Here is a 26,723-nt window from a genome sequence, read left to right as displayed (position 1 = left end):
TGAATGAAATGAATTTAAAACTACTGCCTGCTTGTACACGAATTCTCAACTGGAAGTATTATATCTAAAGAATATGTCTAGTAGTAATTGGATTTGATTGAATCTTTCCTATTGATCAGCAAATGGATATGAAATACTCGAGTACAGCTTTTATTTCATGACATGATTCCATGTGTACCTGGTTCCATGTTACTGTAAGGTACACAGGGTTGAGATGTTAACATCCTACTGGCTCAGTGCTACTGTTGGGTGTGCTCTAAGTACAGAAAAGGGCTGTCATTTTTGGACAGCTGTATAAAATTATGCTAGGTCTACAGCACTGTCAAGACTTTCCATACCTTTCTTTGAGAAAAGGCAGTTGTAGCTGATTCACATGAACTAATTTTCTCTTGTAAAGAGAACACAAACACCACACGTGTGTGCTTCTGTAATTTACAGGGATATCCATTTATAAGAAACGCATGACGTTTGTCCCTTTATACAAAACGCACAGTTTGATAAAAAGCAGGATAGGCTTTAAGACCGGCGTACAGGAGTGAGTCCACAGTCCTGATGCTTGATGAGACGGGTACTGAATGGGGAGAGTTGATTGATGGCTCAGTCACGAGTCTCCAGAACCCCCTCCTTGACCCTCCATCTCCAGGCCTGACTGTAGTCAGGAGCAGGGACACAGCGGAGCAGAAGGCCAGAGTCCTGCACCTCCTCATCATGGGCCACTGGCTCCCGCTCCTGAGTCTCCATGGTGAACACCCTCTCAGAGATCTAGGGGAGAGAGAGAGACACACAGGTGTAAGGTTTATGGTGGTGTAATGAAGGCCTGTGTGTAGTCGCCTGTGAAAAGGATGAGCATCAAAATGAAAATATGATCATGCATGACTTGTTGTCAGGGGAGGCAGATTCAGCCATGAGCCCTCACTCACCTGGTCGCTGATCCCTGTGGCGATGTGGCCCACCTTCACCCTGCGTTTCTCTCGGATCCGGATGCTTTGCCCATTTACGTCCGTGATGCAGACGTCAACTCCTGAGCCAAACACAGTGCAGAGAAACAGCCAACATGAGTGCACTGCACATGCTTTCTCAGCATGAATGAGATCTCTATGGGATTGAGGAGAATGAGGTCCTATCCAGTGGGAAACAATATGACATGATACTCTTATCTAAACATCCTGAGCTGTAGCACCTTCCTGAATAAGCCCCAGGGTCAGATAATGAGAGATGTCACTCACCCTCAAAGCATTGTGGTGGAGACAGGTGGGTATGGTGAACCAGCCAGTCCATACTGAGAATCTGTCCGTCCGGTTGGCTGTTGTAGGAGAACACGCCAGAGCTGAGGTCATCACCTGGGCTGATGGACCAACGGCCAGAGTCCTGTAGTCAGGGAGTGGGAGAACTGTGAATGTGCTGATAAAATACCAACCCACAGAAACACATTACACACCCTACATCTGGCCATATTATATGGTGGGTTACCTTTCTGTCCCATAAGTCCCTGTTGGAGTAACAGTCACTGCTGCTCAGGCAGGACAGTAGCTGCTCCTGGGTTTCAGCTGAGTGCAGCTGAGACAGACTGGTCAGGTAGAACTCTGCAGACAAACACAGCAAAAGAAGAGTGTTAAGAACAGAAGAGTTGACTTGACTTGATATACCGTAGACACACAGATACACATCAAGTAAAATTTACTTAGATACATAGACTGACAGACAGAAAACACGCAGAATGTTGTAACAACCCTCACCTCTCTCCAGTTTGCGCAGTTCAAGCTCGGACACGGTGGAGGTGACGTCGGCCATCTTGGGATTTTGCCATTCATGGAGTTGTGTCAGTAGAGAGCGAGGTGAGTCTGGAGGTGAGGTTGTCTCTTCACTGCCTTCCTCCTCCTCCTCATCATCATTGTTCATCTCCTTCCCCCCTGGGTTCATGGATTCCAGCCATAGCTCAGGGCTCTCCTCAGAGCAGGTGTCGCTGCTGAAGGGAGGCCGGGGCTGGCTAGACTGGCTGGGGCTGTCATCTATCTGTAGTGGCTCCTTATAGGACCCTCTGATGGGGCTGCTGAGTCCTCCCACTACAGGCACACAGTAGGGTTGTTAGTCAGTTATAACAAAGTTATAACATCTAAGGACTGATCTAAAAGCAGTAGGTTGGTTAGCCAGTATTCACATGAACATGGTTAACAGCCAGTTTTTAACATCTAAGAACTGATCTAAAAACAGTGGCGGTGCTACCCCCTCACCTTCTCTCAGAGCTCTGGCTGCTCTTCCCTTGAGCTCCGAAGCGGAGGCCCTCTTGGTTGGCTCCTTCTGTAGTCCCGCCTTTATGACATCAGCAGTGAAGGGACTGCAGTCGGGCGGGATCTCCCTCAGAGGCGGAGGCTCATTGGCTATCTGTAACCATAGCGACATGAACAATCAATCCATGACATGAAGATTAAATCCAATCAGGGCCTAATATTGGCTACAATTTCCAAAAAAGATCTTCATATAGCTACATACAGTATGTGTCACATGTCAAGTATGAAGACAGGGTGTTGAATGATACCTTGAAGTACAGTGGGCGGGAGTAGTATCGTGTCCAGGGCTGGCAGCCAATGAGCATGTGTAGTAACATGCAGCAGCTGCTCCACACATCTGCTTTGGCTCCGCGGGTTTCCCCTTTCACAATCTCCGGGGCCATGTGAGTCTCTGTCCCCTTCAGATCTGCTCCCACACACATACACAGTGTATACATTTAGACATGACAACCAGGTCAAACCCTCTGTATTTCATAGTGGAGGCTTGAGTTCATATTTTGCTACCTCCTTGGGATGCACTTAGGCTCTGTCCATGAATGTCCATTCTCTCCGAGTGTCCAAAGTCACACAGAAAGGTGTCCCTCCCGTCCTCTGACAGCAACACATTGTCCGCTGCAACACACACACAGGAAGGCATGTTAATCTATGGCTATATGCTGGATTCGGTTATTGTTGTTCTGTAATCCCGGGATGAGACAGCCATATTTAGCAGCACTGTAGCTATGCAGACGGGGCGATGTTCTGGTAGCCAGGGGGAAAAGAGTCAAATCCAAGTCATGTTGGCTATTAAGAAACGGCTGTTGGGGAAGGAATGAATCTGGGGCTTATAGCATAATAGACAGGCAGCAGGTGACTTGGCCAAACCTCCCTGTTGTATCTGTGCCTGTGTGGTGTGGCATGTCTGACACCAGGTGGCGTCTGAGCACTGAGCCTTGCGGTTACGACTGTCTATCCTTTGCTTTCTCGCTTAATCTCTAGTTCTGGCTCTCCCTCTCTGGCTGGCGAGCGCATGCGCCCTCTCTAAAGAGCAGCGGTGAGTCACACTGTGGGAAATTCCCGGCTTGGCGCGTTCTCAGCCTGTGGTGCTCTGGTTTCACAACACAGGTGCTCGAGATCAAGACACGATCTGTGACTCTTGTGTTCCACATAACAACTGCAAAAACAACCGAGAAATAACTTACTCTCACCAAGGCAAAATATGAATATCCTGAACGTCTGCTTCTTCTATTGCTCTTTACATGTGTCGACTGTCAAGACACAAGTCTTGTAATTACTGTTTTAATAGCTGCCATAATCAAACGCCATAATCAAACCTAGTTTGAAAATGCCTAGTGTCATCACCAGAGTCAGTGTATGTGCCCAGACATTTAGTTGCCATGTGTGTTATTAACCTTCTGCTGTAGTTTTGTTCATAAGTCAGCCATTTTCATTATCTCATGTCTCGGCCTACCCTTTATGTCCAGATGCAGCACTCGTCTCTTCAGCAGGTGTTCCAGCGCCCCCAGGACCTGACAGTGGTAGTGCAGGGCCAGGTCCTCAGGTAGCCGACCCCTCTCTTTAATAAGCTGACCCACAGAGCCTAGAAGCAGACAATAGAGAAGAGGGCAGGAGGGGTCAGTGGGTGATGGAAAATCACCTCAAAATCATAGTGGTAATTAGAGGCATCCTACGAGAAACTGTAACAGAGGCATCTAGTTGTGATGCCCTGGTTGACTCATATCCCGCGGTTTCGGATCATTAAATATTGTGTTGATGAAGGGCGGGTGGGTGGCGGGCCGGTTGAATAAAGAGAAACAATACCTTGAAAAAATGCATAAATGTATAATTATTGCGCAATTTATATCTATAGGCTACATTGAGGTTTTTCTTTAATCATTTTAGGCTATCTGGCATTAGTGCATAAACCTAGGGTCTAACTGTACGCGCGCCAAATAGCCTACACGCTAATAACCACGTTTTTGGGAACGGGCAGAAAAAGTTACCGTCAATCCACGGAGGCAAAAAGGACAATGTCAGAGTTGAATACAATAAGAGAAAAGCTACGAAAGGAGAGTTGAAAATAAAGAGAAGGGAGGGCCAGAAAAGTTATGTTTGAGAAAGATTTGGTGAAGTGGTAAAAGTGTGATGATTGTGAGGTGCTATACACATTCAACAGTCACAAGACGGGGACTTCAAATAGGGAAGTTCAAGGGAACTGTAGCCTACTGTTCAGATGGGTTAACTGGAAACTGAAATCTGGACACTGACTGTAGGTCTATAACCTCTCACATAGCCGTAATATTAACTCCTGCAGAATAAAGGATTTCTTGCAGTAAAATGATACACCAAATGTAGGCAAAATTTGGACTCAGGAACAGGAGTGGATAAATATGATTTATTTATTTCAGCATCTTGAGAGAATGCGAATGCTCAGTTAGTACCTCTACATATGGTATCTATCTCTATCAGCATCATAAAAGCTGATAGTATTTCAACCACATGAAAGAGGCATTCTAGACTAACTGAAATATTTTCAGAAACATGTTGGGTCAAACTGATGTCATTTGGAAATTTAGCACAGAAAATCGTTCCCCCTTTAATTATGTTTTGGTCCCTAAACATCTTTGCTCCACGAAAGAAGATGACAGAGAAAAACTATTTTACCGATGTCAACTAGATTGAAGCATTAATTCTATAATTTATTATGTTTCTGGTGAGGAAGGGTTTATTTAGTCTTCCAGGGCAACATATAATGACAGAAGAGAAGCTGCATGTATCTAATTATAGACAAGATGAGTAACAAATAGTCTACCAAAATGTCAGAAATTATAAGCAGAAACATATCTAAAATCAGGAAAAAAACATTCCACTGTCTTGGACTGTAGCCTACAGCATTTTTCTATATTAGCGGGTTAGGGTCGGGCCTCAAATTTTCACTTTATCACATATAGTCGGGCGGTTGCAGATGGGTTATTAGCAATTGCGGGCGGGAGCGGGTGAACAAACAGCTGGCCCGCGCATCACTAGTGTCTAGGTCACTGCCTGAGATCAAGGTACAGTATAGTATATAGTTCACCAGCTTTGAGGTCCATTAAGAGGATGACGTAGGGCCCCTCTCTGATCACTCCGAAGAGTTCCACCACGCGAGGAGACTTCAGGGCACTCCACGTACCCACTTCCTCACTACTAAAACTCTTCAGGAGAATCTGTGAGGAAGGAGAGAGTTCTATAGTTATCAATAGCGAGAGATAACACACAGATAATGTATACACAGAGAGTGTAAGTGCTGTTGTACCTTTTTGGCAGCAAATCTGAAGTGTGTTCTGTTGTCTTGCACACTGCACACTTCCCCGTATGATCCTGTGTTGATAGACTTGCAGAGGCTGTAGTCCTTCTCCTCCCTGTACTCATAATTGACAGGCTGGATATTCTAATAGGAAATGGGAAAGAACAATTGGCTGAGTGAATAAGGAGGAATCAGAAAAAGCCACAAGTAAACAACTGCCTTCATCGACAACTATTGCAGTCTGGAAAGTTACCTCATTGAAGATCAGGCCCTCGTTGGTGTCAGTCTCTGAGACTTCTCCCTCCTCCCTGACATCCCTTTCCACGTCTTTGCAGATGTCTTTGCAGAAGGGACCTGCGTAGCATCGGTCCTCTTGACTGACACTGCCCCTGAGCCCCGCTAGGGCCAGTGAACAGTCTCCCACACTGCAGAGAGGAGAGTCCGAGTCACTCTCCTGCCCATAGATTAAGAGGTTGGAGGGGGGGCTAAACACCTGGGGGCCCCAGCTTTGGTGGGGAGGGCTGGGGCCCCTGTTGCAGTCCTGGAGGGGGTAAGGGGGGCGTCTTGTGTCATGCACCTCTAAACTCTGGATACTGCTACTGCAGAAAGTGCTGATGTTACTTTGGCATCTTTGGGGCTCTGAAGCGTCCTCCTAAAGGGGAGAAAAACAACAACCACCAGGTGATTAAAGGTGACTGTCTGCCAGGAAATAGCTTTCAACTCCAGGTGATGATGCTGACACTGACAACTATCTGTGTGGGTGAGGCTTCAAGACTATGAACACCTGAAAGGAAGCTTTGTCTCAGACAGTCAAGAGTTCTCTGAATCACTTCCTCCTGGTTGGAATGCTAATGTTTGTGCTAGGATGTTTGCTGATAGAAGCTCAAACACTATATGAGACTGTCTACGGTTTATACTACAGACTATGAATCACAAGAAAGGCACTTCAAGTTCAACTAGAGTTCAACATCATCCATTTTGTGTCTGACGGTAGGATGTTACAGGGAGAGTGCTCATCTTACCTGGGTCTGGATCAGTTGAGGAGAACTGCCAGTCTGGCTCTCCTGCTCAGGGACACCAGAAGGCACTCTACGTCTCTGTCTCTGGTTCCCTGTCTCCCTCTCCTCCTCTTTCTTCTCCTTCCTCTTCTGTTTCTTCCTTTGCTTCTTCCTGGGGGAGCGGTGGGCCAGGGAGCCTGGTTTGTCCTGGTTGGAGGCTGCAGTGGAACACGCCACATTGTTGTGCTCTGAGGAGGCCCTGTGGAAGACACAACAGCAATGCCTGTGTGAATAGAGTACTGCCACGAAAACAGAAGACTGTATGAAGACATTAGTGGTTTGACTAATGCTTTGTAGCTAAAGAAGAAAACCAAAGATTGAGAGAGTTGGAAGGAGAGATAATGATGGAGTGTGTTATGGAGGGATAAGTGAGGTCATACCGGTTGATTAAGCAGTTGGGGGATGGGACATAGGAGTGTTTGGAGCCGGAGGGGATGAGCTCCTGGGTCTCTTGGGTTTCACCTGGGGAAGCACAGACAGCAGGTGTTAGCTTGGTGCCATTCTCTCTCTCTCTCTGCAAATAATCCTATTAAAACTAGTATCGCCCCGTCCTGAGTATACTCACATACAGCCTGGGCTATGAACAAGCGATTCTGATAGTTCAGTGGACCTTCTTCACCCACTTGTTCTGCTGTGCCCTGTGTTAGGGCTTGAACTAGTCTGGGTTTTAAACAAGCCATGAAGTCCCCTTTGCTCTTCTTCCCCTTCTCGTCACTCGTCCTGCCTGCTGGGCTGGGGAGGCCTGGGCAAGACCCCTTCAGCTCTATTTGGGATGAATCTAAGAACGGTGTGGTCGAGTTTAAGGGCCTTTGACTCACCGCCATCTCACCTGCTGGAGAAGGAAACAGAAAATGATGTCAATTCAGAATAAAACATGGTTTTATCCTGTTTACTAACTTCGCTGTTGGTTGGACTATTCAAAACGGTCCATCCTTGAACAGCTCAGTGTACAGCACTTCAGTTGAAGCAGATTTCCACAACAACCAACTTGCTGATCTAAGTGATCCTCACACCTGTCCATTAGCAGAGAGCGGAGCAGAGCTTGTGATTGCAGGGACAGCGACTGGGTAATCAAAAACCACAGTATAGCTGATTAACTTCTGCAAAGATCCTCCCTCATGTCAACTGAACTTCACACCTGCTAAGAATGGAACCATGGCCGGCTTTGTGTGGCAGTGAAACAAGTCAATGTAGTAATGGTTTATCTCTGCCTTGTATTGTGGCTCATCACCCCAAAAAAATATTTAGCTAATCTTTTTCTTACTTTTTAACTCTGCATTGTTGGGAATGGGCTCATAAATAAGTATTTCACGGTAAAGTCTACACCTGTTGTATTCGGCGCATGTGACCAATAAAATTTGATTTGAAACATATAACTTTCTCAACATGGAGGAAGTGTATGCTTGACACAGAAACTTGATCGCAACTCCTTCTCTGCTGAAACTTCAAGTTTTGCGGTGAGCGAATGAGACAGGAAACTCGATCACGGCCTTGTTTTGACAGTTACAACTGTGTAGTTAACACCAGGAAGTAGTCGTGTTGTAAAGACTGCTACATGGCATGTTCAAGGAACAGGCCTGCCTCAGTTCCACAGAATAGAAGGAGTGTGTGTGTGTGTGTGTGTGTGTGTGTGTGTGTGTGTGTGTGTGTGTGTTGGAGAGCGCAATATAGGTTCAACAGCACAAAACAATGTGCAAAACACCTGCCAAGATTTACACCTTGAGTTGAAACTCTCTGACAGCCTCTACGCAAAATAAAATACACATGAAAACTGCTGGGATAAGATACAATGAGCTAGACTGGTCAAACATGGCATGATTTCTGTTTGTATACCAACGATATAGGTGTATGCTGTATTCATGTATTTAATGTCAGTTAACAAGCATCAAGCATGGAGTTTGTCTTTCAAATGAAAACTCAGACCCCTCTGATCTGAGCATGTTTAAATCAGTAGAGAAATGGCAGAGAGGCTTTGGACCTAGGCCTGCTTAGTGTACACTGTAAGCTGAGAGCTGTAGAGGTTGCTGCATGTTGCATCAGTGTGCCTGCATTTCACAGGAGTTTATCTTTCCCCCTCACTTTTGATGTTATAATAATAATAATAATATGCCATTTAGCAGACGCTTTTATCCAAAGCGACTTACAGTCATGCATGCATAAAAAAAAAAAATTGTGTATGGGTGGTCCCAGGGATCGAACCCACTACCTTGGCGTTACAAGCGCCGTGCTCTACCAGCTGAGCTACAGAGGACCACATCCCTTAGACAGGTGCCCTGTTCCCTTTATGACAGACCAAGCTCAGGTTGACTGCCAGGGTAAATGCTAAGTAAATACTCAACTACCCTGTTTATACCCAGATATGCAAATCATGTAAGAAATCTCTTAGAACCTGTATAGCATTAGAATAAAACAATCCACACACTGTTCAGTGAATTTTGCTTCCTTGAGAGTCAACTCCCCACTTTGCTGTCTATCTCTCTGTCCCATCCTCCACACACACTTTGTCTAACACAGACTCTGAGCAGGCACACCAGTTTTCTCATTCACTGATCATTACTTCCTGCTAAAGCGAGAGCTCCGCACACGTACCCCTCCTCCAAAACACAGCACCACACCCCAACTGAAGTCAAGTGGGGCTTAAGTAAGAACAGGCCCTTTGACAAAGAACTGGACAGAAAAACAGACGTTGAGGAAGGAAACATAGACCTACCGACAGAGGCAGGTCTGAATTGAAGGTCTGCAGTCTCTTCTGGTTATCCGTTTTTCACTAAACTAAACTGGAGTCATATATTCTGCTAGTATATACCCCTATCCTTACAAATGACAACTAACTCTCTGTAATATAGGTCTCTTTTGACTCTCTCTCTCTCTCTCTCTCTCTCTACTTCACTCTGTAATTTTGCTGTGTATCTCGGTTGCTTGGTGTCGCTTGATCCCACTGGCCCACTGCCAACCTGGGTAGGAGCTGTGATTGGTTGATGGTGATTTACGGGAAATCCATCTCACTTCCCCACATCCCCCCTCCCTCTTTTCCCTGCAGCAGCAGCTTGCTCTTTCTGTGCTTTCTCTCTCTCTCGTGCTCTTTCTGTCCCCTTTCACTCTCCCTAAATAATGGGAAAATTAGAGCACATTATTAAAAAGGGCACCCAACTGTGTCCAAATCTAACCTGGCTAACTCTTTAAATGTTCATTTGGGACCCAAAACAACAAACCCTGAAGAGGGTGAGATTTTTTTTATCTCACCTTTATTTAAGCAGGTAAGCCAGTTGAGAACAAGTTCTCATTTACAACTGCGACCTGGCCAAGATAGAGCAAAGCAGTGCGATAAAAACAACACAGAGTTACATATGGGGTAAACAAAACCTACAGTCAAAAATACAACAGAAAATATATATACAGTGTGTGCGAATGTAGCAAGTTATGGAGGTAAGGCAATAAATAGGCCATAGTGCAAAATAATTACAATTAGTATTAACACTGGAGTGATAGATGTGCAAAAGATGATGTGCAAATAGAGATACTGGGGTGCAAATTAGCAAAATAAATAACAATATGGGGATGAGGTAGTTGGGTGGGCTAATTTCAGATGGGCTGTGTACAGGTGCAGTGATCGCTAATTCCCCAAAGCAAGGGGCTACGTGTTAGTTATTTACTATACTTTGTTATACTCTTTGGCCACACTAAGCCTCTCATTGTGCTACGTTGAGGCTGTAGAATGGGGTCTGGTTTCAGGGTTATGCTCTTAAAACACACTCAGGGACAAATACCAAGCAAACGATGATGCATGAATAAGCCACTTGATCCCATCAGGGTAGAGTAGTCGCATCACTCATGTCCACAGGAACACCATGGTTCTGTTCTACATATAACCAAAGTTATGAGCTCCCATAAATCAATGATGCAGCTATCAATCTCCTCTGTCTGTATAATCTATCATCTATGATTCTTTGTTGTGGGTGTTGAGCTCCGACCTTTAACCCATGCAGTTTGCCCTGCTTATTTAATTGTAATAAATAAAACAACATCAGATTGACATGTGAGAATTGTGAGGTTTTAACTCATAGCAGGGAAAAGGTCGGCCTCCTTTGGGATAATCTCACTTCCCTTTTTGGTTTCCTCTTTTTTTGAGAGAGGAACAACAAATTCCTCAGAACAGAGCCACTAAAGGGCAACTGGGACCTCATGTCTCCTGAGTGGCGCAGTGGTCTAAGGCACTGCATCGCAGTGCTAGCTGTGCCACTAGAGATCCTGGTTCGAATCCAGGCTCTGTTGCAGCCGGCCGCGACCGGGAGACTCATGGGCGGTGCACAATTGGCCCAGCGTCGTCCAGGGTAGGGGAGGGAATGGCCGGCAGGGATGTAGCTCAGTTGATAGAGGGTTTGATTCCCATGGGGGGCCAGTATGAAAAAATATATATATATATGTATTCACTAACTGTAAGTCGCTCTGGATAAGAGCGTCTGCTAAATGACGTAAAATTTGGACATGTCAAACAGCCAACACTTGTATCAAATCATCACAGTGAGTGACAGCTTAAAGCAAGTAGCCTATATGAACTTATCATCACCCTTGACTCTTGCTTTATTTGACCTTGAGTAATATAAAATATTTTACTTGTGATCGTTTAAACAGAGTGAATGTGATCATTTTCTATCCTGGGATTAGCCTACATCCTCTGGCCTTGATGGATCACTCACAAGTAATTTGCCCTCTAATGATAGGTTGTAGCGCTGCACTCCACAGCCCAGAAAACCACTCTGACCATAGGGACCAGTCATTGCAATATATAAAGTAAGTCCTCCCCTAGCTGTACTCAGCATTTGGCAAACTGTGTGCAGATTTTGTGTTTTTAATTTCTCTATGTTGTGTTATTACAGCAATGTAACAACTTTGCTATAACAACATAGGCCCCAGCCTAACTGTCAATGTGACAATCTAACTATGCTTGAGGACCTCTCGACTACCTATCAAAAACACATGCATGAAAAACATGAGCATGATACTCAGTGAGCAGAGGGGTGGTGGACAGTTGGAATCTTGGTAGAGGAGTGAGAGAATGTGGGGGCAGAAAGGACATGAAGGGGAGGAGGTGTGGAAAGGGGACCCCAAAAATGGCAGCTAGATTCTGGGGGAGTGAATGTAGAGAATACAACAAAGAAAGGAACAAATAGAGGAACTGCTGAAAAGATTCAGGATGGATACACACAGACACACAATGATCACTGACTCATATACGCCCACTCAGATTAGCAGAATACCAGAGGCTTGAGTAAGGACTGCCGAGGGCTCCATCTCCTGCAGGACCTGGCTAATTTAACACACCAGTACGCCTCCGCCATCCCTGGATACCTGCCAGTACTCCTGGGCCCCCCAGTCCCTCACAAAGCACTGGTCCGAGGCATTCATTCAGTGACTAGCAAGCAACTCATGGGAATCCAAAATGAATGTCTCAATGAGTGAGTGACGCAGGGTATCAGAGGGGGTGAAGGCCTCTGTGCATAGCAACACATCCTTCACACACCAGAAAGACAAGCACACCTATTTACATGGGTTGCTTCTCTTTCTCACTTCATCAGGTTCGCGTCTGGTCATTGGGTGGAAGACTTTAGCCCAGTGGTGTAATGGGGGCTATACGCAGGTATACGCCGTACACCCACAATGTTTTCAGTGGGCATTGCGTATACTCACTTTTTAATCCCCACTGATAGGGTTCTCTTTTTTTGTTCTACGACCCCCACAAGTGTCACAGGATTAGTCTGAAGGTAACCCAAAAAGGGTTAAATATGTATTTTTTTTTTAATTACAAAATTCTGAGCTTTCTTATATCTCATAGCTATAGGACAGACACTTCAAAACCTTATTCCTTAAGATGTATTTTTTGACTGTCTGTTTTTTATGAATGTGTTATTCAATGCGTTTCTATGGGCAAATTCAATATTTTATCAAATAATGTGTAAATATATTTTTTGCCTTAAATTCTAAATTAAATAGCTAAATGATCCATGGTATGACCGACCATCTTAAAACAATTCCACCCCCCCCCCCCCCCCGTTACCAAGAGGAACTTGATCGCAAGAAGCTAACCACTTAAGCTTACTACAAGCTCTATGCAGACGCACGATTTGGAGTGTTGCAATGTCGTTTTTCGGCACAAAAGGGGCGTCTCTTTGTAATACGCTCCGGCATTTGACATACTTTTTTTACTACAATTATTTTTTAGACACGCCGTATCATTCCTTCCACAGCCGTGGGGGCAGTGTTGTCGCTTGGCTCCTTGATCTGATCTATAAGCTATATAGGCTATTCATCAAGGTTGGGATGGGCATGAGTAATGGAGTACTCGAACGGATGTCAAAGCTCAACCTTTAACCAGAGATCACTTCTTTTTCAAATACAGTAAAACTATTTGGTGGAATGTGATTTGTGGCTGCCCGAATGTGCAAGTAAAATGTTGTCCCAATTGTTTTATTTATTTTGTCTTGAAGATAACTTTAATTTGCTTTGACTCTAGTGTTCCATTTGTACATGTGCATTTGTGGGGCACAACAAAAAAGAAACCAAGCCAAGCATCACACAGTTCTTCTCCCTAAATTCTCTTTCCCCTCTGTGTCTCATTCACTCAATTGTGTTCCAACCACTCCCTACACACACGTGTGCTGAGCGCGCACACAAGCTCCCGATAGACCTACAGAAAAAAATGCATAGAATTGATGGGATACACAAGCTGCATTCCTTGCCAAATGATGACAGTCTTATCACAAATTCAAAATGGACTGGTTGATTGAAGTAGGAAAATATGTGTTCCAACAACAAGCTGCGGTTTTGGAAAGATTGTGTGCCATCTATTTTCCACTTAGGCTACTTTGTGAAATGCTAGTGCCATTTAGAATTGGTTAGCCTATGCTATAACCTCCCTAAATATAGACAGGTGAAAATGCGCAAAAACATTAGTTTGATAAAGACAAAGAGTGTATTTTCATACATTTACATTTACATTTTAGTCATTTAGCAGACGCTCTTATCCAGAGCGACTTACAGTTAGTGAGTGCATACATTTTCATTCTGGCCCCCCGTGGGAAACGAACCCACAACCCTGGCGTTGCAAGCGCCATGCTCTACCAACTGAGCTACACGGGGCCTGAGTTCTGAGTATCTGAGAGAGTTTTAACGCACACGCTTTGCTTGTTGAGCACTCATCTGAAATGAGTGACTGGAGGATGGCGCAGGTAGCAATGTCCTTCCTTCATCAGAATCATTAAGCCACAGTGTTCAATGTGAAATTGTTCATCCATTTAGAAAATTCCAAAGAACAGGCAGAATAAACTAAATCGAAAGTCTGTATGTTGAAAAGAAGACACATTTTGTTTTGTAACCCTGATTATTATTATTTTTACTCGCCTGAGTTCCATTTCAAATGATCACTTCTTGAGAATAACTGTTCCAGACGTGAGATGTGCATCACTTCGCAGTGGCAACATTTAGCATTTGAAAAAATATTCAAAGCAAGGATAGTCTCCCGAGTGGCGCAGTGGTCTAAGGCACTGTGGCGCAGTGCTAGCTGTGCCACTAGAGATCCTGGTTCGAATTCAGGCTCTGCTGTAGCCGGCCGCAACCGGGAGACCAATGGGGCGGCGCACAAGTCGTCCAGGGTAGGGGAGGGTTTGGCCGGCAGGGATGTTCTTGTCCCATCGCGCATGGCCGGCAGGGAGGTAGCTCAGTTGGTAGAGCATGGTGTTTGCAACGCCAGGGTTGTGGGTTCGATTCCCACGGGGGGCCAGTATGAAAAAAAAAGAAAAAGAATAATGTATGCACTAACTGTAAGTCGCTCTGGATAAGAACGTCTGCTAAATGACGTAAATGTAAATATGCCATTGCACTGCCATAGGCTTCTACCAGCAAGCGCCACTGCGGAGGTTACTGAATTTTTAAAGATTGTGTTCCACTATATAATATAACCAGTTGATATTACGATTTCAATAAATGTATCTTAAAATGGCACTTTTTAATTTTTATTGACTGAATATATATGGGGCAATTTAGCAATTAGGATTTGTTATCTGTAATGGTTATAATAAATTAGGCATATCGACATAGGCCTATAGATAAATACACACATTTTCTTTCCAGTGTGGGCCTTGTGTTCTAAAACTTTGAGTACCTGAAAAAAAATAATGTGAGTACTCGGAACAGTCAAAAAATGTCAAATGCCCATCCCTACATCAAAGTAACCTATTTTGCATTGATAACCAAACAGTAAACCAAACAACCAGAATCCACCCAAAAAGGTATTTCGTTTAAAAGTAATTACTACAGCACTAACTAGTGATTATTGTGAAATGGTAGAACCTGCTGTAGCCAACTAGCTAGCCATGTGCTTTTTTTCTCCAGTGACCAAAACATGATGACGTTCTAATTTTAGCTGATATGGAAACGAACACACAAGCAGCATATCAAACTGGGATAATGTTTAAGGTTACACCGGCATGTTTAAGGTTACACCGGCATGTTTAAGGTTACACCAGCATGTATAAGAATGCCAGGGCATATATTTTTTAATTATACAAAGGTTATTATTTCACAAAGGCTAGCTAGCTTGTTATGTTTTTAGCCAGGCTGCCCGGGTCCAGTGTTCCGGTCTAAAAGCACGGTTTCGACTGTTCCTACAATTTTGCATCGATACTGCAGTTAACTAATGCCCGGCCCAGAAAGACAATTTCCATAGACGCCCACATAGAGAAGTCAGATTTGAAAATTCCTAATAAGACACTTTAGTCATCACCTTTGTGCACAAAACATTAATTGAATTATATAAATAATTGTCGCTGAGGCTGATTTTTTCCCACATCACTCACAGCCGAAGATATTAAAATCTTATATTCATCCAAATTCTGCCATGTTTTTGGATGACGTGATGATGTCGTCGCTGCTCCCTGTGCGCTAGTGCGCATGTGATGTTGGCCATATAAACCGGATGCAACCCGGATATAGACGGTCCATGAATCGGCGTATGTAAACGCGAGTAGATTTACCTTGAAAACAATGGTTGGACATCTTGGATGCAGCCTCCAGTTGTTATTATACCTCAGTGGCTGCCAGCTAGCTACTACTAGCAAGGAAAGGCGAATCTTCCTTGTTTTCACAAAATGAAAACACAAAATGAAAAAACGTTGCTATCGCCCCTTGTCAATGGGAGTGGGACCGGCAAGGATATCATGTTACCAAAAGGTTTTTGCTACTCCAAAGATCCCACTCCACCCACGTGCACGCACGCACGAAGAAGATCAATGGAGTGAAGCTTGATAGATAACTAGCTACTATGTTAGCAAACCAAATGCACAACTGCAGAGCATTTAGCACATTTTAGACAGTTAACTTAATAGTTAGTTATATCTAGCTACAAACATTTAGTTGTGAATTCCATACTGTAACTATGCTATGGTGTATGCTGGACAACAGTGAGTGGCTCACAAGGCTTTGGTCTCTCGTCGTTGTGCAGGTGTTTATAAAAGTAGAATCAGCGATATGACGTACGTAGATGCAGAAAGTAAACGGCATAGTGGGGCAATTTCCACAACAACTAAGAGCGTTGAAGCGCGAGGCTCAACTTCTCCTCTGTTTTGGTGCCCCGGCTACCACAGTATGAGCAGATACTGTGTGTGACTGTGTGAGAGCAAAGTCTTGCATCTCACTCATCTAAATATCTGCGGTGCTGCTCGTGGCAACATCAAAGTAGCTACAAATATTTTAATGTATAATAAATCTTCAAGCAAATATTTTTAATGGGATGAAGAACCATCCCGTGGCTATTTCCAAATAACCCGGTATACGGTATATACGGTATACTGCCCAAGCTTATATATTGCACACTTGAAGAGTGACAGCAGACCCTGTACAGAAAACTGGTAGAGGGTTGATAGGCCAATTGGCTTATCAATTTCAGGAGCTTGTCCAAAAATAGCCTACTAGACTAAATTAAACTGCTAAATTAAACCCATATTTTCAACTGGCAAGAAATAGTAATTAATGTAGTATGCTATCATGTGCATATATCAACACATTCTCTTAATTTTACATTGAGTATGATCACTTCTCTGAGAAGGTACTAAAAATATCAGAAAAATGTGTTTATCTTAGAGTCACCTCCACACCTAAGTTTTTTTGCAGCTTTGAAATTGGCCACTAGTAGGAACTTATTCATAACGGGGGCCAGTATGAAAAATGTATGCACTCACTAACTGTAAGTCGCTCTGGATAAGAGCGTCTGCTAAATGACTAAAATGTAAATGTAATAACTGTCAATAACTTTAATAATACATCTAATTGGCTTAAAATAAAAACATGACCTGGTTGAAACATAAAATAGCGCAAAATGTTTCTTTTTTTCTTTGAATGCAAAGATGGAAGTGGGCTTAATGGGTATGTGGTCTAAATAGGTACACTTCTAGGAAACAGACTGTAGCTCTCCAAACCTTTTTCTCCCTATGTAGGGTTTTCAGTGGTTACATTTGCCAACATTGGGCTCCATGTGAACTACACTGAACAAAAATATAAACGCAACGTGTAAAGTGTTGGTCCCATGTTTCATGAGCTGAAATAAAACTTCACAGAAAATTTCCAAACGCACTAAAAATGTATTTCTCTCAAATTTTTGCCACAAACTTTTTTACATCCCTGTTAGTGAGCATTTCTCCTTTGCCAAGATAATCAATCCACCTGACAGGTGTGGCATATCAAGAAGCTGATTAAACAGCATGATCATTACACAGGTGCACCTTGTACTGGGGACAATAAAAGGCCACTCTGAAATGTGCCGTTTTGTCACACAACACAATGCCACAGATGTCTCAAGTTTTGAGGGAGCGTGCAATTGGCATTCTGACTGCAGGACTGTCAACCAGAGCTGTTGCCAGATAATTTAATGTTCATTTCTCTACCATAAGCCGCCTCCAACGTCATTTTAGAGAATTTGGCAGTACATCCAACCGGCCTCATAACCGCAGACTACGTGTATGGCGTCATGTGGACAAGCAGTTTGCTGATGTCAACGTTGTGAACAGAGTGCCCCATGGTGGCGGTGGGGTTATGGCATGGACAGGCATAAGCTACGGGCAACGAACACAATTGCATTTTATCTATGGCAATTTTAATGCACAGAGATACCGTGACGAGGTCCTGAGGCCCATTGTCGTGCCATTCATCCGCCGACATCACCTCATGTTTCAGCATGATAATGCACGGCCCAATGTCGCAAGGATCTGTACACAATTCCTGGAAGCTGAAAATGTCCCAGTTCTTCCATGGCCTGCATACTCACCAGAAATGTCACCCATTGAGCATGTTTGGGATGCTCTGGATCGATGTGTACGACAGCACGTTCCAGTTCCGGCCAATATCCAGCAACTTTGCACAGCCATTGAAGAGGAGTGGGATAACATTCCACAGCCCACAATCAACAGCCTGATCAACTCTATGTGAAGGAGATGTGTCGTGCTGCATGAGGCAAATGGTGGTCACACCAGACACTGACTGGTTTTCTGATCTACACCCCTACTTGTGACCAACAGATGCATATCTGTATTCCCAGTCATGTGAAATCCATAGATTAGTGCCAAATGAATTTATTTCAATTGACTGATTTCCTTATATGAACTGTAACTCAGTAAAATATTTGAAATTGTTGCATGTTGCGTTTAGATTTTTGTTCAGTATTCAATACCGATGCAGTGTTTTAACGTTTAGAAAAGTCAATAATCATCACTTTGAAACCGTTTTTTGAAACATATGTTGATATGCCCCCTATGTTTCACATCAGCACGAAATAATCCTTCAAATAAAAAATATACACTTACTGTAGAGTTTTGTACAGATCCACAAGCTGTGTGTGCCTCCAGTTGAGGAACTACACTTCCTCCACAGTTACACTTACACACTGGTGTTCGGAGCGCATTAGATAGCTAATTAGCACAGGCGGCCACCTATGTCTTCCATAAACAAGCGATGTAACATGGAGATATACCCTATAAAGGTGTGTAGTAATTTAACCTTTTGTTTTATGAAAAAATGTTCTCGCTGATCTGGAAAATACGTTCCTTATGTTTCCAAAAAACGTTCCGCAAGCGATGTGTGTTCATGTTTGCAGCAAGCGTCCGCGGCTCTTAAGAAAACACCCGGGTCAGAAGACAGTATCGTCAACAGGCCGTGTACTGTAATATCTGGCAATATCTACTGTAATAGCCTATCTGGAAACTTCGTGTATAACATCTACCTGCGTCATTTGTTATCTTAAATGTAACAACTAATAAGTTCTTAAGTAATTATGTAGTTTCATACAAATTATTATGCTATGGTCGAGAAAATGTTGACGCGACTTCACTTCACCTCCCTTTCCTCCGCCATTTCAAATATACTTCAACCCAATTGCTAAGAAAGTTATGAATCTTGTGGCCATATTCAATTCTGATATCTGTATAGTTCATATTGACTTACCTTTGTTCAAGTCTGTTGTTTTTACAATGATAAAAGGCGTCGGCTGTTTTCAGCATCTACACAGTCCGCAAAAAAAGTCCAAAATTGAAAATGTTGATTGCGTCATCAGAGGGGTGTGGATATGAAAATCGAAAGTACATGATCGTTTTCGAAGTTAGAATTAAATGGAAGAAGTGTGTGGTTCTTGTGTACAATTACTTTAATAAAATAAAAAGGCTGCGTTTACACTGGCAGCCCAATTCCGATATTTTTTTCCTCTAATTTGTATTTTCTCACCAATCAGATCTTATCACATCAGATGTTTTTCAAAGGCGATCTCATTGAAAAAATATCAGAATTGGGCTGCCTGTCTAAACGTAGCCTAAATGTTTTCACAATGTAGGCACAACTTTTCTCAACTAAATTATATTGAACTGTAGCTGGGCAGCCGCTATTGGAAGCTATGGATAGTGAGGATCCATAGCGACCACTAGCGGCTGCCCAGGCTAATCCAAGCGCTAGTGGAGGTTTCTCTGACAAGGCATGACATTATGCTCTGTGGCACACAAGTATGAGCACGCGAAACGATTAAGCGTGCATAAAGCCAAGGGCAAGCATGTAGGCCTATCAGTAGCAGTGCGTGGGTAAAATCACTGGGGAAGCCAGGAAAAAAACAACAACAACCAAACTTGTGTGTGGAATTTTCATTGTTGGACATAAAATACTGTCAAAAGAAACACCAGGAAATCAACTCCAAGTGATTTTCATTTAAGAAATCTGTTCCAACGTATTCCCACGCATAATAGAGAGACACAACGTGATCGTATACAAATGTAAGCAAGGTTTGAAATGATTATGTTTTAGTCAAACATATGTGTTTGGGCTTCTTTCGGTCAATTTGCAGTCTACAAATTATTTGTAATTATGTTCTGGCCCCCAACCATCTGCTCAAGAAAAGAATCGGCCCGTGGCTGCAGTGTTGCCAATTTAGCGACTTTGTCGCTATATTTAGCGAGAATTCAGACCCCTCTAGCGACACATTTTCAAAAAATCGACTAGCGACAAATCTAGCGACTTTTTCTGGTGTTATTGGAGACTTTTGGAGACTCTGACCTGAAAGCACTTATAGTTCTTACTCTTCTCAACGAGCAGCGGGTGCTGCCGTGGGCCGTGGCGCTGCCTATGACGTCATTTAGCGACTCTAGCGACTTTTAGGACAGGCAAACGCAGCGTTCCATTGAAAATGAATGTACTTCTGGTGTATCAAAATGCAATGATGCTAACGCCTCGATCACACCGACAGCATCATTGCATTTTGGTCCACCAGAAGTACATTCATTTCCAATGGAATGCTGCATTTGCCTTGCAGCATTGCATTGGAGAGGTAGTTGCAGTGCGTTCTGTGTGGTGCATATGTTGGATTTATAGAACGTATGCGTCAAACTGTATGTGTAGAACTTGACAGAAATGGTAGCAGAAGGTGAATGTTGAACTTTTGTTGCACACATATCCAGATGATGCTGCGAACCATTTTGCGCAAATCACTGTCGGTGTGATGAAGGGGTAAAATGGCAAAGTGGAAGAATAAATTCAACTACACCTGTGTTTCATGACAAAACCGTAGTGCAACATCTGACCAGCGAAGTCCACAAAGCATATTGCATGTAACAAACAGTTACATGACCTACAGCATGGTCAAGCGAGTTACTGTTTCTGACATTTTCGGACTACTAAACAACTATTGATTTAGAACCATGGAGAGTTAGGCTACCACAATTAAGTCGCAAAGAAAACAGGAGCTGCCTCCACTATTCCAGCACCATTTCAACTTTAACATTTCAACATAATAAAATCATCTATGCTTAGTCTAATACAGTGACCTGGCAGAGTGGTGCCAGGACAACAACCTCTCCCTCAACATGGGCAAGACAAAGGAGTTTATCGTGGACTTCAGGAAATGGAGGGCCGAACACGCCTCATTCACATCGATGGGGAAGTAGTGGAACGGGTCGAGAGCTTCAAGTGCCTCAGCGTCCACATCACGAAGGACCGATCATAGTCCAAACACACCAACACAGTCGTGAAGAGGGCACGACAACGCCTCTTCCCCCTCAGGAGGCTGAAAATATTTGACATGGGCCCTCAGATCCCCCAAAAGTTCTACAGCTGCACTATTGAGAGCATCTTGACTGGCTGCATCACCGCTCATTCACACAACATGTACACAGAACTATATGTACACTACCAGTCAAAAGTTTGGACACACCTACTCATTCAATGGTTTTTCTTTCTTTTTACTATTTTAAAAGATAGCCCTATTTGGTAAAAGACCAAGTCCATATTATGGCAAGAACAGCTCAAATAAGCAAAGAGAAACAACAGTCCATCATTACTTTAAGACATGAAGGTCAGTCAATACGGAACATTTCAAGAACTTTAAAATGTTCTTCAAGTGCAGTCGCAAAAACCATCAAGCGCTATGATGAAACTGGCTCTCATGAGGACCGCCACAGGAATGGAAGACCCAGAGTTACCTCTGCTGCAGAGGATACGTTCATTAGAGTTACCAGCCTCAGAAATTGCAGCCCAAATAAATGCATAAATGCTTCACAGAGTTCAAGTAACAGACACATCTCAACATCAACTATTCAGAGGAGACTGAGTGAATCAGGCCTTCATGGTTGAATTGCTGCAAAGAAACCACTACTAAAGGACACCAATAATAAGAAGAGACTTGCTTGGGCCAAGAAACACGAGCAATGGACATTAGACCGGTGGAAATGTGTCCTTTGGTCTGGAGTCCAAATTGGAGATTTTTGGTTCCAACCGTCGTGGCTTTGTGAGACACGGTGTGGGTGAACGGATGATCTCCGCATGTGTATTTCCCACCGTAAAGCATGGAGGAGGAGGTGTTATGGTGTGGGGGTGCTTTGCTGGTGACACTGTCTGTAATTTTTTTAACAATTCAAGGCACACTTAACCAGCATGGCTACCACAGCATTCTGCAGTGATACGCCATCCCATCTGGTTTGGGCTTAGTGGGACTATCATTTGTTTTTCAACAGGACAATGACCCAACACACCTCCAGGCTGTGTAAGGGCTATTTTACCAAGAAGGAGAGTGACGGAGTGCTGCATCAGATGACCTGCCTCCACAATCCCCCGACCTCAACCCAATTGAGATGGTTTGGGATTAGTCGGACGGCAGAGTGAAGGAAAAACAACCAACAAGTGTTCAGCATATGTGGGAACTCCTTCAAGACTGTCGGAAAAGCATTACAGGTGAAGCTGGTTGAGAGAATGCCAAGAGTGTGCAAAGCTGTCATCAAGGCAAAGGGTGGCTATTTGAAGAATCTCAAATATAAAATATATTTTGATTTGTTTAACACTTTTTTGGTTACTACATGATTCCATATGTATTATTTCATAGTTTTGGTGTCTTCACTATTATTATACAATGTAGAAAATTGTAAAAATTAAGAAAAACCCTGGAATGAGTAGGTGTGTCCAAACTTTTGACTGGTAGTGTACATATAGTTGTGTGTACGTGTTATGTGAGTGAGCGTGGATGCTGCCTCATACCCCTGCACATCGACTCGGTACTGGTACCCCATGTATATATCCAAGCTACTGTATCATTGCTCAATGTGTATTTATTCTTCATGTTACAAATATTATTATTATTTTAATTTATTTTTTTAAGCATTTCACCTGTTGTTTTTGAAGCATGTGACAATTACATTTGTATTTGATTTGTGTGGCCTTGACGCTATTCAATGTATGGCCATGAGATGGCATGGGAACCTAGCTTAATTGTTATCCAGGTAGTGCTTGTAGAAATATGTAATCTCCCATTGAGCTGTAATGACAAAGTAATAATGTAACGTATACCTCACTGCTCTCTTTCGACAGCTTAAAGTAAAATAATACTATTTCTAATCTAACAAAGTGTACATGAGTGGGCATTTGTGTGGGATAGAAATGTAGGCTAAACTAAATGACCTAGATTGTCATATGAGGGTGGTCGTTTCTGGTTTAGGAACCAGCAAATATGCCTGGGCTCTCTTAATAACAATAACTTACACTGTATTACACATTTGCTTCATTGTTTGAAAGTATACGTCAATCAAAGCATTTGCGAGTTACAATTGGACAGTTGCTTTGTTGGTAACTCAGTAGGCGTTTCCAAGTCCAGCATTCAGAGGAGAGACGAAAGAAGCTGCTGCGTACAGAAAATGGCTGACAGATTTTCTAGGTTCAACGAAGAACGTGATTTCCAGGTAATGTAATGAAATATTTAGCAACTAAACACAATATAGTATAAATAATATCATGAGAATAATTGTGCACCTTAATAACACATTTTAAAACGAATCAGGAATCTAGTTAGGTTCATAGCCTCGCACTATTCGAGAAGTCTGCAGGTATGCTAGCTAGGCTAGTTAGCAGCAACTTGATAGTCCAGTGTTCGACGAGTTGCATTGCTCTCGAGCTCGGCCAGCGAGCAATGGATTGAACACACAACTACCAATTCTAAGCACGTGCTTAGTGGATACAAAATAATATTTGTAATTTTGACAAAGTGAACAGAGTGACCTTGGGGAAATGAGCTAACTACATCGAGCTAGCTAGTTGGCTAGCTAGCTGTCACATTGTTGGTGCTGACAATAACAATGTACATTTTACATTAGTCATTTAGCAGACGCTCTTATCCAGAGCGATTTACAGTTAGTGCGTTCATCTTAAGGTAGCTTACTAGGTGGGACAACCACACATCAGTCATAGTACAATTTTCCTCAAAGTAGTTATCAGCAAAGTCAGAGCTAGAAAGGGGGGGAACATGATGTCTACTGTACTGTAGCCACCAGCTATGTACATAAAATACCTGGCTGTGCAACATTCGGGCGAGTTGAGAATAATATGTGTAACGTTAGCGCTAACTACATGTATTGTTTGCAGCTTTTTAGCTACTGTAGCTAGCTACGCCGCTTGTTGATGAATCATGCACCCGCTTTTGTTAACTACTAGTAGGGTACAGCTAACGTTAGCGGATTCGCTTCTCAGTTGCTCGACAATGCTGGATATGTGTTTTGCTGACGTCGCCGTCGGATTTACCAGTTATGCCAACTAGCTCACGCATTTCTTGGCATGTTACATCTACTGGGCTAGAACTTCAACTGTATTGCTGGCAGCACAACAACACTAACTGTTAACATCACCATATGCAAGTAATGTCTTCAGATCAGTTGCTTAGCTTGTCAGAAACCCAAGACAGGATGGAGTTGAGTTAGTGTCCTGTCCAGTTTCTGCCTGCGACTGACGTCACCCTTGTCTGTTGGTCTTCAAGCGTGTCATTTGAGCCTCTGTTGCCAGTGAATATATACAGTATTTAGAATTTTAAAAATGCCAGTGTTTATGTTGTGGTCTTCAGCAATGTTCCCTCTGATTTTTTTCGGATCTGAGCAAATGTAATGTCTGCTGAGCACAAACTTGAACTTTGTGAAAATTCTGTGCAACTTCCAGCGCGCGTTTACTGTGAACACCCGCTTGAAGTTACCATTTTAACAGTGGCCATGTAGCCTACTACTGTGGCTATTTGATCATAATGTAGTCCAACCAGAGTGGCCTACCATAAAAAACAATGGAGAAAATGCATCCCATAACATTTTAACATGGAAATGGCTGTTCTATCATTCAGCCTACAGTAGCAGCCAATAATATGGTGTTCAATGTAGGCCTACATTCCATGAGACTTGAAAATAAACATGCAGGGCTTGACATTAACCTGTTTATCCACTTGTCCTTCAGACAAGGAGGTGACTGAAGATGTTGTTGTGTTTTTTGATGCATGAAACCACTTTACAAAATAAAATGCATTATTCCCATACCATTATTAAAGATAATCAGACACGTTATGCTACCCTCTGCCTATTGGCTACTTAGCTTATTCAAGCTTGTCTCAAAATACAACAGTGCCCCCTTAAGACATAAAAAAGCTCTTTACCTGGCTCGCTTTTCAAAGATGTCTAGAAATGTACACGTTTTGTGCTCTTGTAGGAAGCAATCACTCCCCTATTGCTGACTACAATTGACTGGGCTAATAACTCACTAACTAGCAAAGGATATTAACAAAATGTGCACACGTGGCTACATGCAGCTCTCGCTTTGATCTCAAAACAAGCGCATCTACTCACAACCGTTCATGCTGTAAACACAGTCCAGTTCAAAGTAAATAGCACAGATCCATATATGGCAATGGTCTATTTGCATATAGGCCTACTGCAGCTCTGATTGTTTATGCCGCACCGGTCTGTGTAAAGTACGGGCTGAGTAGTGTGTGTCAATGCAATAGAATCCTACTCTGATGCGTTCTGCCTTCAACAAAATCTCTTGCATAGTTTGTTTTGGTATGTTGCATTGAAAGTGGCTATTGTGCTGATTCGATCACAATTGCCACAGTAAAGGGAAATGTTGATAGTGTTAACAGGGAAAACTCTAGAACAGTGGTCACCAAACTTTTGAGTCAAAATGCAACTTGAGATCTAACATGACTTAAAAAACGTAAGCCTATGCAAACTTAACCGATTAAAAACAGTACTGTAGCAATGAGGTTTGTGCAGTTAACTATAGGCCCAATACATTATCACTGCATATTGGCTTTGCTTGAATTGCCCTGCTAATGCATTGTTCTTGTTCGGGCCATAAATAAAACATTAAAAAGTATATTTCAAAATTGGAGGTAGGCTATATGATCACACCAGTCGGTAATAGATTGCTTGTGAAGCACAGCTGAGTGAGCATACTTTTAAATCATTTGCTTTTTATTTTTATTTTACTGGGCTGATGGTGCCTGCATCTGATGGTCAGTCTCAGCGGCAGGAGAGAGCAGCAGACTGAGGGTCCGCCTCTCAACATCCCTCCGCTTTCCCTTTCCTCCACTGACATTCACCAAAACTCGAGTCGCACCGCATTATTTTCGCCTCATGCAAAAATTAATTTTTTTACTCCTATGAACAGAGAAAGTGATATTCCTTGATATAAAAAAAGACCCAATCTGCTAATAATAACAACAAAGCAAGCCCATAGATACACTTTCCTACACATTCATTACTGCTGCAGTGCTTGTTTTAGCGCTGAGTGGAAATAGAAAAACTCGCATTTTATGGCTTAAAAGTGTTGAATACAAAGTGTTGACAGTGCTGAGTAAGAACTTAAACATGAACTCACTCATAAAAACAGCATCTCTTTGCTGTATTCATTTACAGTTTCTCTCTAGTCATGGTTTTAAATGTTTTGAAATCTCACAGTATCAACTTTGCTGTAGTTTTCTTTCATGCCTGCTACGTCACTGCAGACACGGTCATCTGAGTCATCCAATTGGCCAGCGTTAGGCCTATAGTGCACCTGATTTGCTCTCTGGGCCCGCCGGGAAGGCAAGAGTTTGTACTTTCAGACACATGAAATGGTTCAAAATTGCAACAGTTCACCTACCGGGCGTGCAGGGCAGCTGATTCGGGTGCATTTTTACAGAAATGTTTGGCGATCGACTAGGAATGCCTTGGAGATCAACAAGTCGATCGTGATCGACCGGTTGGTGACCACTGCTCTAGACAGTTGAGTGAAGTTCCATCTCGAGCTTCTCTCTGT

General features: G+C 43.0%; 2 protein-coding genes across 4 annotated transcripts in view; one reads left to right on the top strand and one right to left on the bottom strand.

Moving 5' to 3' along the window:
* Positions 1 to 134: 134 nt before the first annotated feature.
* LOC311101301 (mitogen-activated protein kinase kinase kinase 14-like) lies at positions 135 to 19,204 on the bottom strand. 2 transcript variants are annotated; one of them, XM_084142429.1, is made up of 16 exons: positions 19,098 to 19,204; positions 7,177 to 7,443; positions 6,992 to 7,073; positions 6,576 to 6,810; positions 5,807 to 6,205; positions 5,563 to 5,697; positions 5,344 to 5,473; positions 3,739 to 3,867; positions 2,793 to 2,900; positions 2,537 to 2,694; positions 2,232 to 2,382; positions 1,737 to 2,063; positions 1,471 to 1,583; positions 1,227 to 1,368; positions 921 to 1,021; positions 135 to 762 (listed from the first exon to the last, which is right to left on the bottom strand). In XM_084142429.1, exons 2-16 carry the CDS (start codon positions 7,433 to 7,435, stop codon positions 598 to 600), a joined length of 2,634 nt encoding a protein of 877 aa, XP_083998555.1. In that variant the 5' UTR covers positions 7,436 to 7,443; positions 19,098 to 19,204; the 3' UTR covers positions 135 to 597. The 2 variants fall into 2 exon arrangements, with proteins under 2 accessions (XP_083998555.1, XP_083998556.1); XM_084142430.1 differs by lacking the exon at positions 19,098 to 19,204 and adding an exon at positions 9,322 to 9,506.
* A 4,069-nt stretch (positions 19,205 to 23,273) lies between these two features.
* Positions 23,274 to 26,723, top strand: part of LOC311103235 (G patch domain-containing protein 8-like) — a 40,524-nt gene continuing 37,074 nt past the window's right edge. Inside the window, exon 1 of one of the 2 annotated variants that reach the window (XM_084144774.1) lies at positions 23,274 to 23,356. In XM_084144774.1, coding sequence (XP_084000900.1) covers positions 23,312 to 23,356 — 45 coding nt within the window. In that variant the 5' untranslated portion in view covers positions 23,274 to 23,311. The remainder of the gene's footprint in view (positions 23,357 to 26,723) is intronic. The other variant, XM_084144778.1, reaches the window with a different exon arrangement.

The sequence above is a fragment of the Coregonus lavaretus genome (assembly GCF_964263955.1).
Source record: "Coregonus lavaretus genome assembly, chromosome: 2".
NCBI classification, from domain to species: domain Eukaryota; kingdom Metazoa; phylum Chordata; class Actinopteri; order Salmoniformes; family Salmonidae; genus Coregonus; species Coregonus lavaretus.
This window is presented reverse-complemented; position numbering and strand designations above follow the sequence as displayed.